Source organism: Typopeltis vanoorti, chromosome 10 (genome assembly GCF_054136105.1).
Source record: "Typopeltis vanoorti isolate ZY-2024b chromosome 10, IOZ_Tvanoo_1.0, whole genome shotgun sequence".
Taxonomy (NCBI): Eukaryota; Metazoa; Arthropoda; class Arachnida; order Uropygi; family Thelyphonidae; genus Typopeltis; species Typopeltis vanoorti.
Window position 1 is genome coordinate 63,311,180 of NC_143558.1, and position 15,482 is coordinate 63,326,661.

At 34.3% G+C, this 15,482-nt stretch overlaps 1 protein-coding gene across 1 annotated transcript in view; it reads right to left on the reverse strand.

Moving 5' to 3' along the window:
- Positions 1-1,452: 1,452 nt before the first annotated feature.
- LOC150102465 (uncharacterized) overlaps positions 1,453-15,482 on the reverse strand; it is a 71,309-nt gene continuing 57,279 nt past the window's right edge. Inside the window, exons 9-10 of the mRNA XM_090399595.1 lie at positions 14,871-15,317; positions 1,453-2,867 (exon numbers count right to left, since the gene is read on the reverse strand). Coding sequence (XP_090255721.1) covers positions 15,112-15,317 — 206 coding nt within the window. The 3' untranslated portion in view covers positions 1,453-2,867; positions 14,871-15,111. The remainder of the gene's footprint in view (positions 2,868-14,870; positions 15,318-15,482) is intronic.

Sequence of the window (15,482 nt, forward strand, 5' to 3'; positions counted from 1 at the left end):
AGGTGGGGGAGAGCTATCAGGAGTAGTGTGGATGCTGTAGCTTTGCAAGAGGACTTGAATACACTGGGTGAATGAGTGGGGATGTCAATTCAATGTTTAAAAGTGTAAGGTTTTGAAATTTGGGAAGCAGAGATGGGATGTAAAGTACACAATTGGTGGAAATATCTTGGAGGAGGTAGAGGAGATGAGAGATCTTGGAGTGATTGTAGACAAGGACCTAAAATTTCGGGGACATGTTATTAAAATTATGAAGACAACACAGCGGATAATGGGAATGATGCGGAGGACATTGACTTGCAGAAGTAAGGATGTTATAGTTCCTTTGTATAAGGCTTTGATCAGGCCACATATGGATTACTGTGCACAGATCTGGTCACCTGGTTTTCAAAAAGATGAAAATGCATTGAAAAAAGTTCAGAGGCGATTGACTAAGATGGTTTCTGGAATGTAGAGTATGAAGACAGATTGACAAAATGCAATTTGCAGAAATTGGTGGTTGGAAGGAGGAGGATATGATTGAGACATATAGCTGTTAAGAGGTTATTACCAGATTAATGTCAGGGAAGTTTTGCACAGGGTGAGGATAACAGGAGAACAAGAGGTCATCCCTGGAAGCTGTATAAGGAGGGAGTGAGGAGCAGGTTTTTTGCATGGAGAGTGGTGAGTGATTGGAATATATTGCCCAAGAGTATGGTGAGTGCAGAGACGGTGAATATATTTATGGCGCTGTATGATAAACTGTGTGTATAACAGTGGACCTCCCACAATGAGTCTTTGACTCCATGGAGGTTTTTATAATAATAATTTACCTTATGTTCTAGGCAGGATTTTTAATCCATAACACTGTTAAGAACTAAATATATACGATGTGTTGCATTAAGTTTGCTTAGGAGATATACTGGGGCAAGTACCATAAATTAGATGAGTATTAGCATTAACCTATACAGTTTAATTAGTACAATTCTAAATTCTGGTGTTTATATAAAATTTTCCAGGATTAGAATATTTGTAATGTTATGCCTTAGTTCATGAACAACAAGTTTTATAACCAGGATGCTAATCACTGATGCATGAATGATTCTAGTCACTGTGGATAAGCTATAGTTCTGTTAGAGCACATACATACATATAAATACACACACATCTTTAGTTGAAAAGGTTAGTGTGAAAATACTGTTCATAAAGAATGCATTTACTCTTTTCTGAATATAAATGTTCACTCAAAAACTACTGTTGAAGAAGAGGAAATCAGGAGCATTGAAAAATATAAAAATGTCATGTTTTTTTTATTATTCGAATGAGGTATAATTGTAATTTTTCTGCATTCTTGAATGCAGTTTGTAATTCAAGGTGTTTGTATGAAAGGATCTAAGTTTTGTTATATGGAAACTATGTAAACATCAAGAATCAAAATCTAGTTATTCTTTGACTCAGAAATAAGTCATTGCAAGTTTTTGGTCTAAATTTATCTGACATTTATTCATTTAACATAAATGAAAGCAATATAACAAGAATAGTGTAACTTCAATTTATTGAAATGAAAAATCAGACATGTTCCAAGCAATATACCCTTTATTAATTAACATGGTTTCAGTGCCCTTGGTCATATACCAGCAACAGAATCATTATAGTTACATTACTAATGATAGGAGATTGTTAGCATGTCAACATTTCTGTTGCTAATACTGTAGCACTCCTTAATTTAATTATAAAACTAAGTTTTCATTTATACACTTTATACATAGTAAAACTGTAGCCTTCCTTTTAATGATATCCAAGGCACTATTTCACAATATCTCAACATTCATTCACTGTACAATATTTTAATTAATAAATAAAGAAAATGAAGGTTACAGTTTTTCCACAACAGCATTCTTAAATATACATTTTGAATTGTCAGCTGTGTGAATGTTATAGGGGGGAAATATAGAAAACATGGAGGGAAGTAGGAATTTCACAGATAAATTACTTTTGTATTACATTACATTCATCCAGTAATCATTTTCTACAAATTTTACAGGAACTGTACAAATATTTTGTATACATGCCATCCCTCAACTATTACACAAACAAAAGATGCTTAAGATTTAACAGTAGAAAGGTCTAAAGGAATTTTAAATTATTGCTAAATTTATCTGAAAATCTCCAAATCTTTAAATGTTTCATTTTATGAAATATGTCAAATATTGGAAGCATTTTAACATTACAAAAATTTTGTAAAAATTTAATAGAAAAGTTATATGGTGCTTACAGTATATTTTTGAAGAATATCATAAAGAGCTGTATTAAATTCTTTTTCAGATCATAGACTATTTTCTCTTTATCTGATTCAGAAATGGTTTATCAGACATGATGTCTACAGATATTAGACATGTCAAATTTCTAAAATCCATTAACACATTAAATTATATTAGGAAACTCATTAATTCACGGGGTTTTAACTGAAACTTAACATTCTATCACTCATTGTGTACAACAGGTTTGATTTCAGGTAAATATTAATCATTAAAGGGAGCTTGTTATATACACACATGCAGAGATTCCAGTTTTATGTGTAGGGAGAATAATTGTTTATTTTGTACAATTAATACTGAACAATACCAACAAGTAACTCATTCATACATCACTGTTACAAATGCTACAGAAACATATCACATTAGTGTTCCCAGAGATCACTTGGCCACATCAAACCATATGACCAACCTTATGAGACTTGCAGGAGCTGCTTGTTTTTATTTTATTTATTTTTTCTGGTAGATGTCTTTTTTTTTTTTTTTTTTCAAGGACTTCACTGAAGTTAGGATCAGTTATTGTTCATGCCTTCTGAACATGTACCGTGAGAAAATATATGGAGGCATTCTGCTGTACTTTGAAAGAAAAATATTTCAGTTATTTGAAATTTGCAGTCTATCTTATATAATCTTAAAGGAAAAAAATTCATTTCTATAAAATAATTCAAATACCGTATGGACAAGCAAACATTCTGGCAAGATTAAAATTTTAATAGGTAGTTTACAATAGAATAAAAACATTGCTGACTTCTACAAACAGGTATTAATTAGCCTTTCTTGTGTGTACTTGGATAATTGCAACATTAAATTAATCATACATTAGTTGGCTATCTTACTAACGTTTCATCTTGCTCATCACTGCTGCTCCATTACCATGATGTTTTGGTGAGAATAAAATTGGAATCTTATGTGATATGTTGAACCACATCTCCTGGTATGTAGTAAGTTAATTTAATAGGGTTTTTTTTTTTTTAAATCCAAAAGCTATTCAAGAGTCTCTGAATGATTTCCAGGCTTCTTGCATTCTTCCTCTTTAATATGACATTCAATAAGTATATGTCTTATCAGCTTCTGAAATTTGTGGAAATCTTGCTACAGTAGTGAAATGCAGGTCCATATTTGTCCAATGCTTTTCTAAAGTTTTACATGAAAACCAGTTTTTAATATACAGTGGTTTTTGAAATATTGGTTCAAGGAGAGGCTTGTGTTTCATGCTATCTCTTTGTTGCTGTGAAATATTTTTGTTAAGGCCACTATTTTCTGCCATTGCTCTGTTGCATAAGCACAAAAAAAAAAAGAAGCAGAAGCAATGTTCTAGAAATCCTTGTATATTCAGAAATAATGCATTTACTTTAAAATTTCCAGATATTCTGCAGTAGTACTACCTTTTCACTTTTATCACCACCTTTTGGACATCTTTTCATATCTCCATACTTATAGCATGTGTCAGAACTACAGAAAGTTCCTCATTATTCAACCTAAACTGCTTTTATGCATATTTTGGAAACATCTACAGTCATTCACTGCTTTTATTTCAGACTTCATTTTGCTTAAAAGGGGACCCACATCATGCCTGACTCAAAATGTGAAGCTAGACTTTGTTTCTAAAAAACAGAACTTTTTGCTCCCTGGCACCATTGTTGAAGACAAGATCCAGGGCATTCTGATTGTTGTCTATACAAATTCAGATATGTTTTGGCACTGTTTGGTTCAAGATGTTAATATAGGATATTGAAACAGTGAAAGTGTAGAGAAAGTCCCCTGGAGATGTCACTATGAAAGTGTACACAAATGGAGTAAGGGGAAAAAACATCCTCCACCTAGTTGATTGGCTTCCATATCTTTGCTATACATACAGTCAGTCAGTCCTCGACTCACTACAGGGTTCTGTTCCAGTGATCCCATTATTAGTCTTAAATCACTAACATGTGTAGGTCTGTTTTGTTATATTTTTAACTAATTTTACTCTTTGATTGTAGTAAAATAATACAATGCACAAATTATAACATAAAATTACTATATACAGTACTGTAAATTATAAGTGTTCTGTGTGCTTACCAGGAAAATAATCAGCTGGAAACAAATGAAGCAAAAGTAATTCTTCAAATCTATATCTGCTGCTTTATTAATTGGGTGAGTCATCTGAGGAGAGAGGGAAGGCTGATGAGTCTTCAAATTCAGGAATTGCAACAAAAACAGATGCATGATTATGGAGGGTTTATGCCCATATTCAGTTTAGTGATGTGACAGCAGAAGTTGGCTTCTTTTAAAAAAATGTACAATACATCCAATTTAGTTTTTTTCTGCATAAATTTCTCTACAGCAAGCAATTGCAGCTAGTATCATTCTGTCTACTTGACTAAATCTCTCCATGTTCAGGAATTTCCTCAAACCCAATGGCAAATGTCTCTGCTAATTTTTTAAGTGTAAACTTTTTTTGAGGTCTTGGTTCTAGTTCTTTTTCATCTCTTTTTGTGCTTCTGTGATTTTTCATTTGAGATTTTCTTCCACGACTACTCTACAATTTATTATTGACCTCCAACTCCAGTTCTTTAAGTAGCAGCATTATTTTGTAATGACTCTTGTAAGACTTCATCAAACATTCAGCATTTTATATAATAAAAAAAAAAGACAGGCAGTGATCCTATGAGAGCAGAGACTTCATTTTGTTCATCAGCAATTTCCAGCCCCCCCCCCCCCATGCAAAGAATCAGAGAAACTAGTTCATCTTTAGAAGAATGCTGTGTATGTGTGTGTAGTCCAGCTAGAATGTGCAGACATAATATAATGGTGATATGAATATCAATGAGCAATGAATCTACTGAATGGTGATGCATCTGAGGAAGAAAAAAAGAAAGTTGTGCAGCTGGGACAAGCAAACTAGATTTATGTATAAGAAAAGGGCACATATGTGCATTTTTCTTATACTTAATCTATACACAAATGCCAGAAGCATGAATCTGACTTAAAGGGTATCTGACTCTGAGAACCAGGTTTCACTAATGCAAATAATTTTAGGCTGCAATGTCTTCTCCAAAGCAACAAACTTGACCACTTTGTTTCTAATTCTCTTGGCATTTGTGTATAGATTAAGTATAAGAAAAATGCATGTGTTCATTTTTCTTATACTTAAATCTAGTCTGCTTAGACCAGTTGCACAACTTTCTCTTTTTTCTTCCTCAGACATGTCAAAATGGCTGAACCAAAAGTATAGTCCATCCATTCAGCAGATTCATTACCATGCTCATTGATATTCATATTACCATTATATTATGTCCGTGCATTCTATCTAAACTTACACATCCTCAGCATTCCTCCAAAGATGAACTAGTTTGTCTGACTCTTTGCATGGGGGGGGGGGGGATTTCTGATGAACACCTAGAACAAAAATGCAATTAATAAAACCACAAGAAAAAACATGTTACCTTCATAACTCTGCTATTAGTATGTTCTTTTTGTGGTTATATCAGTTGTTTTAATATAATTTTTGTTCAAGGTGTTTATCAGAACTTTCCAGCCCCTCCCCCTCATATTAGGTCTAATTTCAATAAATAATTTCTCTAGGTACATGATATATGCACACACACACACACACACAATGTTTACAAAAGTATTTGGACACTTAACTGTAGTAACAAAAAACATTTCAGTTGCATTTCTAGTAACCAAGTGGGACCATCTTTGACTTGAATGCCAGCAACTACCCTTTGAGGCATGCTTTCAACCAATTTCTAATACATTGCAACAGGAATATTCTTTCATTCCTCATGCTAACCTTATTGTTGTGGTCTGGAGCAAATTTGGCATTCTAATTCATCCCAAAGATGTTCGATGGGATTGAGGTCTGGACTCTGAGGCAGCCAGTCCACTTTAACATTGCTTTGGGGAAACCAGTCTCAGACACACAGTGCAGTATGGCATGGAGCATTGTCATGCTGAAACATTCAAGTGTCACTGCCAAAGTACTTCCACAGTGTCGGAAGCATGAAGTTGTCCAGGTAGCCATCAGATGTCATTGTTTTGGGCATGTCCACCACTGAACCAAGCCAAAAAAAAAAACTTGACAGTTGTAATGATGCAGTCCCGTTGGAACTGTTTCCTGGGTAATCCCAGATCCACGCATAACTGTCAGAGTGAAAAACATTCGGAAGTGTAGTTCTCCACAGAACCCTTTCCAATCATCTATGGTCCAGGAACACGTGAAAGATATCAGTTTAAATGTCATTTGCAAGATATCAGTTTAAATGTCATTTGATGTTGAGGGGGCTGGTGTGGCTTGTTCACAACAGCCCTTCTGTGGTAACCTAAGGCATGCAACTTTCTGTGGACAATTCTAGTGATGACAGATGTCCTTGCAGCATTTCGCAGGTTGAGTGCAAGGTCCACCACTGATAACATTTGAAATTCCAAGACAGAGCTCATTGATCTCGGTCAGCGAGTATTGATGACTTCCCAGAGTGTTTTCCTGCTGTGGTAGTTCCATCTACAAGTGACACAAGCAACAGTGGACGGATTTCAGTAGATACAGAGATGGGTAGCAATGTCACAGACAAAAAGACTACTGAGGCACCCAACTACAATCTCTTGTTGGAAGTCTCAGTTCAGCTGAACTTGACATCGAATACAGTTCAAAATATGCATTACATCCCACCTTTTATTGCCAGACTTATGCAGACACTCCCCCAATTATTTGCATGTGGTAGGGATCTAAAATTTGCATGCCATATAAGGTGTCCAAATACTTTTGTCAACATAGTATGTGTGTGTTTATTATTTTTCAAATGTGAATCATACCTATATAGGGCATGCTTAGATTAGATTAGTAGATTAGATAGAGTTTAAGTGTTGTGTTATTCATCTTAAGGTTAACAGTATGCTGAAAGAACAAAATAACATTTATTAAACTGCTAATATTTTGCTGTATTTCAGACCAGCATCTTCAGAGCACCACAAATTTCTCATAGCACTAACACTAATAGTGATGGAAACATTCAGAACTGAAACAGGTAAAAGAGCTAACATTATTTTGAAAAAAAAAAGAATGCGTCCAGGTGTTAGGTTGGAGTCTAAAAGGACTGTCAAAATTTTGGCAAACTTAAGCAATGCTCAGGGTTGTAAAGTGCTTCATTACTGCCGCCTAATTCCAAAAACTCTTATATCTGAAAAATTATGAGTTTATCTTTACAGGAATAGTTCAGGTTGCTAGTTTGGCGTGGAGATTATATTGATTTAATAATTGAGACTGCCTGATTGATATTTTGGATCCAACATGTAGAGAACCTATCTTATTTTGTCTACTGTAGTTTAGAATTGTTTTCACTAATGCTTGAGATAATCTCTTTGTGCTCTGAAGATCTTGGTTTAAACTCTAGTGAAACATTAAAAAGTTTATCTAATTTATTTTGCTCTTGAGATAGGTTTGTCTCAGATGGATGATATACTCTTGCTAAGTATTAATTTAGTAATTCTACTATTTTTACTGATTCAGTTACCTCCCTACCATCGGCATTCATTAAAATCATTCTACTATAAATGTTCTTTCTTTTACTTGCAGCATATCGAAAGAACTGTTTGGGATTATCTTTGGCCTGTACTGCTAATTTCCTTTCATACTCTGCTTTTGCCTTTCTTACCATTGATTACCCTTCTGGCCTCTGCTTTGTACTGTTCATGTGCCTGCTGGTCACCTTTCTGCTTGAATTCTCTCCGCAATTTTTTTTTTGTTTTTACACTCCTGCTTAATGATGATATTCATCCATTTAACTCTCCTGACTTTAGGTATGCAGTCTGCCATTACTTCCCTCAAACACTTCATTATGCCATGGCACTGATATTAATCAAAACATGGATACAAAGCATAAGAGAGTTGATATATTTCATCCACCATGTGTCAGTTTGGTAGGTAATTATGTCTGAACTTATTCAAGCTCACATTCTAGAACAGAAATCAGTCTGGAATTTTGTCAGAGTTCACCAAAATGAACTCTAGCACAAAAATGTGCCATTGAAAATTTATATTGATCAATTCCTCTAATCACTGAAAGTGACTGATAAATTGTTTTTTTTTTTCTCTCTCTCTCTTAATGAAATTAAGATCAGAGAATGGTCAAATGTCTGACATCAGCCATTTCTTAGCAATACATACAGCACAAGAATAATAATTCTAGTTTTTTGCATTCATACTCCACTGAATTTGTTCCTAAATATTATGGTAATTCCATTGCCAAATGGTGTCTAGTTTCTCTTTTGTAATGTAAAACATTTAAGGGGAAAGTGATAGAATGGACATTTCTTATTTCATCAGTTCTTATATATAACTCTGTCTCTTTAGGATTTAAATGTGTACTGAACAGTCAAAGCTGAGCATCTGTCTTGAATGCTAAGTTCCCAAAATATCTAATCACATGGAATTTTTTTTTTTTTTTGTTAATCACTCGTGAACAAAACTTCAACCCCTTATAGCCAGTTTGACTATTTATACTAAAGTGCAGCACTATTCACAAGATTAGATCTGAAGTCACTGTATTGGAAGTAATAATTCAGACAGCTGCAATAAAAGGAATGGAGTGACTGTCGAGATTTCAGTTATATTGTTTCAGTTGCTTAACATACCTGAATATTGATTTATCCCTGCCAAATCCTAAAGAAAAGTTGATAACATATGTTAAAAGCATAAAGGGTTATTGCACATGTTATCAGAGACCTACAGGGACTCATCGAGAAAGGCTGCATCACACACACCAGCTGGCACACCTTTTTTGGAATTCACACTACCTGCACTCACCACCTCCAAAGGCAAACAATTCCAATTATGCACCAGTCAATGAGAGAAAAATCTAGTTCTCACCCACTGCATTCATCTTCCTTGGATATCCTCTTCCTACCCCTCTGTAAAATGAAAAATTTAATCTTTTGGTATCAGGCTGTATGACCCTTTCAGAAGTTTGAAGGTCTCCATCATATCACCCCTCATTCCATTATTTGCTAGTATCTGCAGTCCACAAATTCTCAATTCTTTCCTCATATTCCACACATTCCCAATATCATCTTTAACACACTCTTTTTTGGAAACCAGATCTGTGTACAATAATCCAGCTTGAATTCACAAGGCTTTGTAAAGAGGCAGAAACTCTTGCCTTAGTCAATTTTTATTTTAGCATCATAGTTGTATTTGCAGTCTTTCTATATGGCCACTAAACTTCAACTTCCTATCTATTAAAACTCCAAAATTCTTAGCCTGATGACTTTCTTCTAGCATAATCCCACCAATATATGCTAATTTGACATTTACTGACAGTGGATTGATAGCTGTTTTCACATGCCCACAATTCCAGCCTATTCAAATCGTTCTGCAAGTACTGCATGTCACTTGCATTCTTGATTACCTTGCTTATCTTTGTGTCATTAGCAAATAGATGTATGTCTCCTGTTAAATCCTTCTTAATATCGTTAATGTAAAGATTGAATAATAATGGACCAGGGACTGATCCCTGGGGTACACCACTGATTACCTTAAAATTTTCAGACTCGATCTTCAATACACCAATTTTTGATATCTGTCAGTCATGCATTCTATTATCCAAACTAACAATTTATACTCCAGTCCTATATCTTTCATCTTATGTAATAACCTTCTATGTATATTCTGTTAAAAGCCTTAAATATCAAAAGTATCATGGTGTATCTCATGTGTAACTCATCCATAATATTATTATAAAATGTGAGCAAGTTACTCAAACATGACCTTTCCCCTTAGTAAAACTGTTCATTGCAAAGTTTAGATTATTTGTCAATGCATTGTTGGGCTCTTGCCTTCTTTTACCAAATCTTCACTGTAAATCAGCTGCAAAACATTCATGCCACAGTGTAATTCAAATTCACATCCTTCAAATAGGGACTACAGTAACATGCTTCACTTATTTCATTTCTGGGCCAAGTTGCCTTGTACTTCATTAACTAATATTCTAACTACACCTAGGAACTGATCTAGGGGCACTTGTACTTAATGGGGGTGACAAAAACAAAACAAAAATCATATGTTGGATGCAAACAAAACTAGCAATAAAAATGTGCAAAGTGTCAATTATAGTTGCGCATTGCACCTATTCTGTCAATTTAGTTGGATGCGCTTGCCATATATAAAATATGTGATTATCTTGTCTAATCTTTTTTTGAATTTATCAAAATAAATTATAAAGGAGAAAATAGACTTGAATGATTTTTGTTATAAGTTAAAATGCACATGACATTTTTAAACCAGGATGATTCCTAAATCTTTGCATTGTACTGAGAATTTACTCATTAAAAAAACCAACAACATCCATAAGTTGTGAGCAAAATGAAGCTCAGAAGTTATTTAAGATCTAAGATATCAGGAATGCTATAGCAGCCTTTACTATCAAAATGATAAAATCATATATTCATTCAGAGCAAGAAAGCTTGCAAAGTAAAATTTTGATGAGACCTTTTTATATATTTTTGCTGATTTTTTTTGCCAATATAAAATTTTATTTTATATTTGCAAAAATGAATATTATTTGTGCTATCACATTTATATTATTTTTTACACATTTTCTTTGCCTGAAATGTAAAATATTTCTGCTTTAAAAAAGTTAAATTTCAAAACTTTATGATTGGGATGGCAGAAATTGATCTCTTTCTCCCTCAGATTTTTGTGTAGATCCTTAGAATTGAATTGGGTAATGCTTGGCATGTAGTTGTTCCAACCATGAGGGTGGGGGGGGGGAAGCTTTGTTGTCCCTGCAAAGCTTATGAAAAATAAACTGATTTGAAATTTACATGTTTGAACATCACAGAATCCTGACTTCAGCTGTATTTGACACACCATAGTTATGGACAGTAGGAACAGAATTTTATTCAGATTGCTGTAATCTAAATTTAGCTCAGAGATCGTTTTTTTTTTTTTTAAAGAAACTGATTAGAATAAGAAATTATTCTAATCTGAACCAATATGAATTGCATCCATGAAGTTTGATCAGTACTGGCATCGGGGGGGGGGGGGGTTCTGATAAACACCTAGAACAAAAATGATATTAAAGCAACTGATGTTACCACAAGAAAAGAAAGAACATGTTACCTCTGCTACCAGTATGTTCTCTCTTGTGGTTATATCAGTTGCTTTAATATAATTTTTTTTCGAGGTGTTTATCAGAACTTTTCCGTTCCCCCCCTCGTATGTAATTAATATTAAGGTTGATCTCTCAGCTTTAGCAACAACTTATTCTTTTGTTTAGATATGTTGTATTCATTGTCTACCTTATGCAAATTAAGATAATTTAAAATCATTTTTATAGTGTTAGTGTAATTCCCTGATGATGCCAGCTTCATCATAAGTAAAACACTGAAAATATAGGTCTTTATTTTTACATTTACAGTATGTTTCAACACATGAATTAAATCATTATTCTCAAAAGTGATATGGGCATGCACACACCAGTTGTGTTGAAGATGATTTGACTTAAGGAGATATGTGTTGAGCATACAGCTGAATATCAAGAGTTATCCTTCGTGCAGCATTTCACATCAGGTAACTGGAATTTAATTTCATCCATTCTTCAATGCTAGAAACAGTTGAAGCAGGTAGCCAATACCTTCTACTTTCAGCTAATGCTCTAGGAAGGCTAGGACACTTGTGATATTGTCTAGCCTTCTCAATCTGAGAAATGAAGAACCTCTGTGATATAGCTTGAATGCAGGTACTAGAAAATTTTACAACTTCTTCATTTCCTTGGTTGGACTTATGTCACATAAGTTTATATTGTTAACCCAAAAAACAAAGGCAAACATTCATTATTATTATTATGTGACACATCCAGGGAGTCCAAAAACATTGAGGGTGAGTGTGCCAACAGCATCGCACGATTGATCCCTTCCAACTACTAACCGGCATCAAAGTTGTTTAACTTTTTGCATGACCCATTAGTAGCAGAGGTTCTATCAATCAACCAATCTGAACTTCATTTTATTACAAGAAGCTTTTCATAGTTTCAAAAATTATGGACTTGTCTCCACCTCAACTAAACTTATAACTTAGATTTTGACATTATGTCCAAAGCCAAACACTATGAAACTGTCATACTACAACCATTCCTAATTTCACAGTTGTAATGTACTGCAACAAGAAACATTCTACAAACAGTATACAGCTTCCATTTTCATTGTTCTAGAATCCAAAAACAAAACTCTGGATTATTGGACACCCTGGCATTATTGTGAGCCTCTCTCTCTTCTGTGTGTGTGTGCAAAAGAAAGAACAAATCAATATGTTGGTATCACTGTGACCTTGATATGGAATATTCTAACTACCTGCTCCATTATTTCATGTGTTTTGCTTGATTCACATTTTATACTCTTTAGAATATATAATATGGACAGGACAGATGCATATCCATCCTTTCTAAACACGAGAGGAGGAATTTGACTGATGAAATATGTACATATACAAAATATATGCACTCATTCTAACAGGAATGCACATAACTATTTTATGACGTAAGGTTCAGTCTGTATTGTAGTCGAAGTTGTGGAAGTTTATTCTTTGAATTGTAATGTTTAATTTTAGTCTCCAATACATAACTGAAGAGTACATAGATAACCACTGCATAAAAGTTACATTACCTTACCAACTCCTTACAAGATATGGATAATCCTGAATCTTTAGCATATGTCATCAACAAAATGAGCAGTTCAGCTGTTTGTATATTCAGGAATGGTGATGTGATGAAAACAAGATTTTTGTAATTCATTAATGCTGAATTTTTTTTTTACCTTGGGTTTATTATACATTAAAGATACCAAGAAATTATATATTTGGTTTTAATCCTTTACCCAAGGAAGCAAAACCAATGTTTTGTGCGTGAAATATATTCATGCCTGAGCTACTTGTAGATAGAGGCTAATGACTTCACATCACTTGCCTTAGTATGTAATGTATCTCATAATGCATAGCACACACCCCTTTTGGGCATGTAAAATGCTATGCATAATGGGAAAGGCCACTGCCCATACCAGTTTCAACCTTTATTGAGGCCTCATCAGTAGGAGAGATATTAAGGTTGAAGTAACGCAGAAGTGATCTATATCTCATATACAAGTAGCCAAAAGGTGCTCGACCTTATTAATAAAAATCTCTGGATGAGAGAAAGATGTTGCAAGTTTTCTTACCTTGGGTTTATTATATGTTAAAGATACCAAGAAATTGTATGCTTTCTTGGGTAAAGGATTAAAACCAAGTATATAATTTCTTGGTATCTTTAATGTATAATAAATCCTAGGTAAAATAACTTTTAGTATCTTTCTCTCATCCAATGATTTTTATTAATAAGGTCAAGCACCTTTTGGCCACTTGTTTATGAGATATATATGACCTCTGAATTACTTCAATGTTATGAGAGGAGGATGATCAAGTACATCCCAGTCCTTTTTAGGACTTTCAGGGTAGCGGATAGCAATGCTGTAGCCAATGAAGCTTTAACTGAGGCTCGGCTAATGCCGCTATTCAGCCATGACTAGAGCTATTAGCTCAATAACATCCTATCCACACAGATTTTATTCATTCAGATGACGGGATAAAGAGTCAAGGACTCAGTCCATCGCCCAGTTCTTTTTAGAACTTTTAGAATGTTATGAGAGGAGAGGGAGTAGAGTTAATCGACCGTGCAATACGATGATTAATGCCCTTGGAGGGTAATGGATGGCAATGCTGTAGCCAATGAAGTTCCAACTTAGGCTCGGCTATTGCTGCTACCCTCCTGCCATGATCAGAGCTTTAATAGCTAAATAACACCTTATCCCTAAGGTGTTATTTAGGACTATAAGGAATGTTATGAGACCTCAAAACTGGTCTGCCTAGTGGCCCTTCCTATTATGCATAACATTTCACACATCTGAAAGGGGGGGGGGGTTAGTATGGGATACATACTAAATCAAGTGATGTGAAGTCATTAGCCTCCTATATACAAGTATCAGATGTGAATATATTTCACGCAAAAAAACATTGTTTTGCTTCCTTGGGGTAAAGGATTAAAACCGAATGTATAATTTCTTGGTTTCATTAATGTTACTTGCATGGAATGCATTCTGTGCAGATTTAGGAGAATAATAGTTTTTGAAATTATGAAATTTAATGCAATGCAGCATACATGTATTTGCAAAATTCGCATATACCTTGAAAATCTCAACTTTATATGATTGCATTTTCTGGATAGCACAGGAAGTGATGAGATGTGTAAATACATTTATTTTTGTCTATTTACAAAAATAAACCATAATTAGCTATGGAGATAATTGTCAAATCATAAAATCTGCAATGTGGTTAGAGGAGAAAAAAATCTTATTCTTATGCCACAGATGTTTTAAACTTTTAACAATTAATTCATTAATACAAAATGCAGAACAAATATTTTAACTTCTAATTCTAAAATTAAATAGTAATAAAATAAAGTGAGAATTAGAGTCAAACATTGTTTATTCCTGCATGCTTTAGTTTAAATCAGTTACAGTTATGGGACATTTCATCATAGTGAATTAGTGATGATGTAACTGCAAAGTTGTACTTACATTGATAAGCTCCACATGGGTGGCTCTATCATCAGTCTCATCTTGAGAACTGCAAACTCCATCTTCAACTCTTTCTGCCTCTCATACAGCACAGATGTCAACATAGCATCTGCAAGAGGATCATTTCATAGTAGGCTAACTGGACACAGGTTGTGTAATGTCTGGCATGGAACACACACAGCTTTACAGTTATCTCCTCGTATCCTTTATCCCACTTCCCAGCTGTCTGGCAGCTAGTCACTCAGTAAAAATCCAATAATCTACAACATAAAAGTCCAGTGCAACACACCTCTTCTTCAGATCTCCTTAAGTTCCTGTCTGTTCTCCTTAAGTAGCATCCTCTCATCGGCACTGGTTGCCTATTGATTGGTATTGGACTGTGCTGTCGTCTCCCATTTGGAGAAGTTGGAGTACGGGCAGGTGCAGACTGGCTCCGTTTACTTGAACCTGAAAATTGTCAAATACAGAATAACAAATTCTTATGATTAACATTACTGGAAAGTCTTCTACGTTTAAAAAACATACAGGAGGTTTGTTGTAAAGATTAAAGCTGAACACACATAACATTTTAAATAATCTTCACAAATTTTAATCTTTACAATTCTAAAAGCG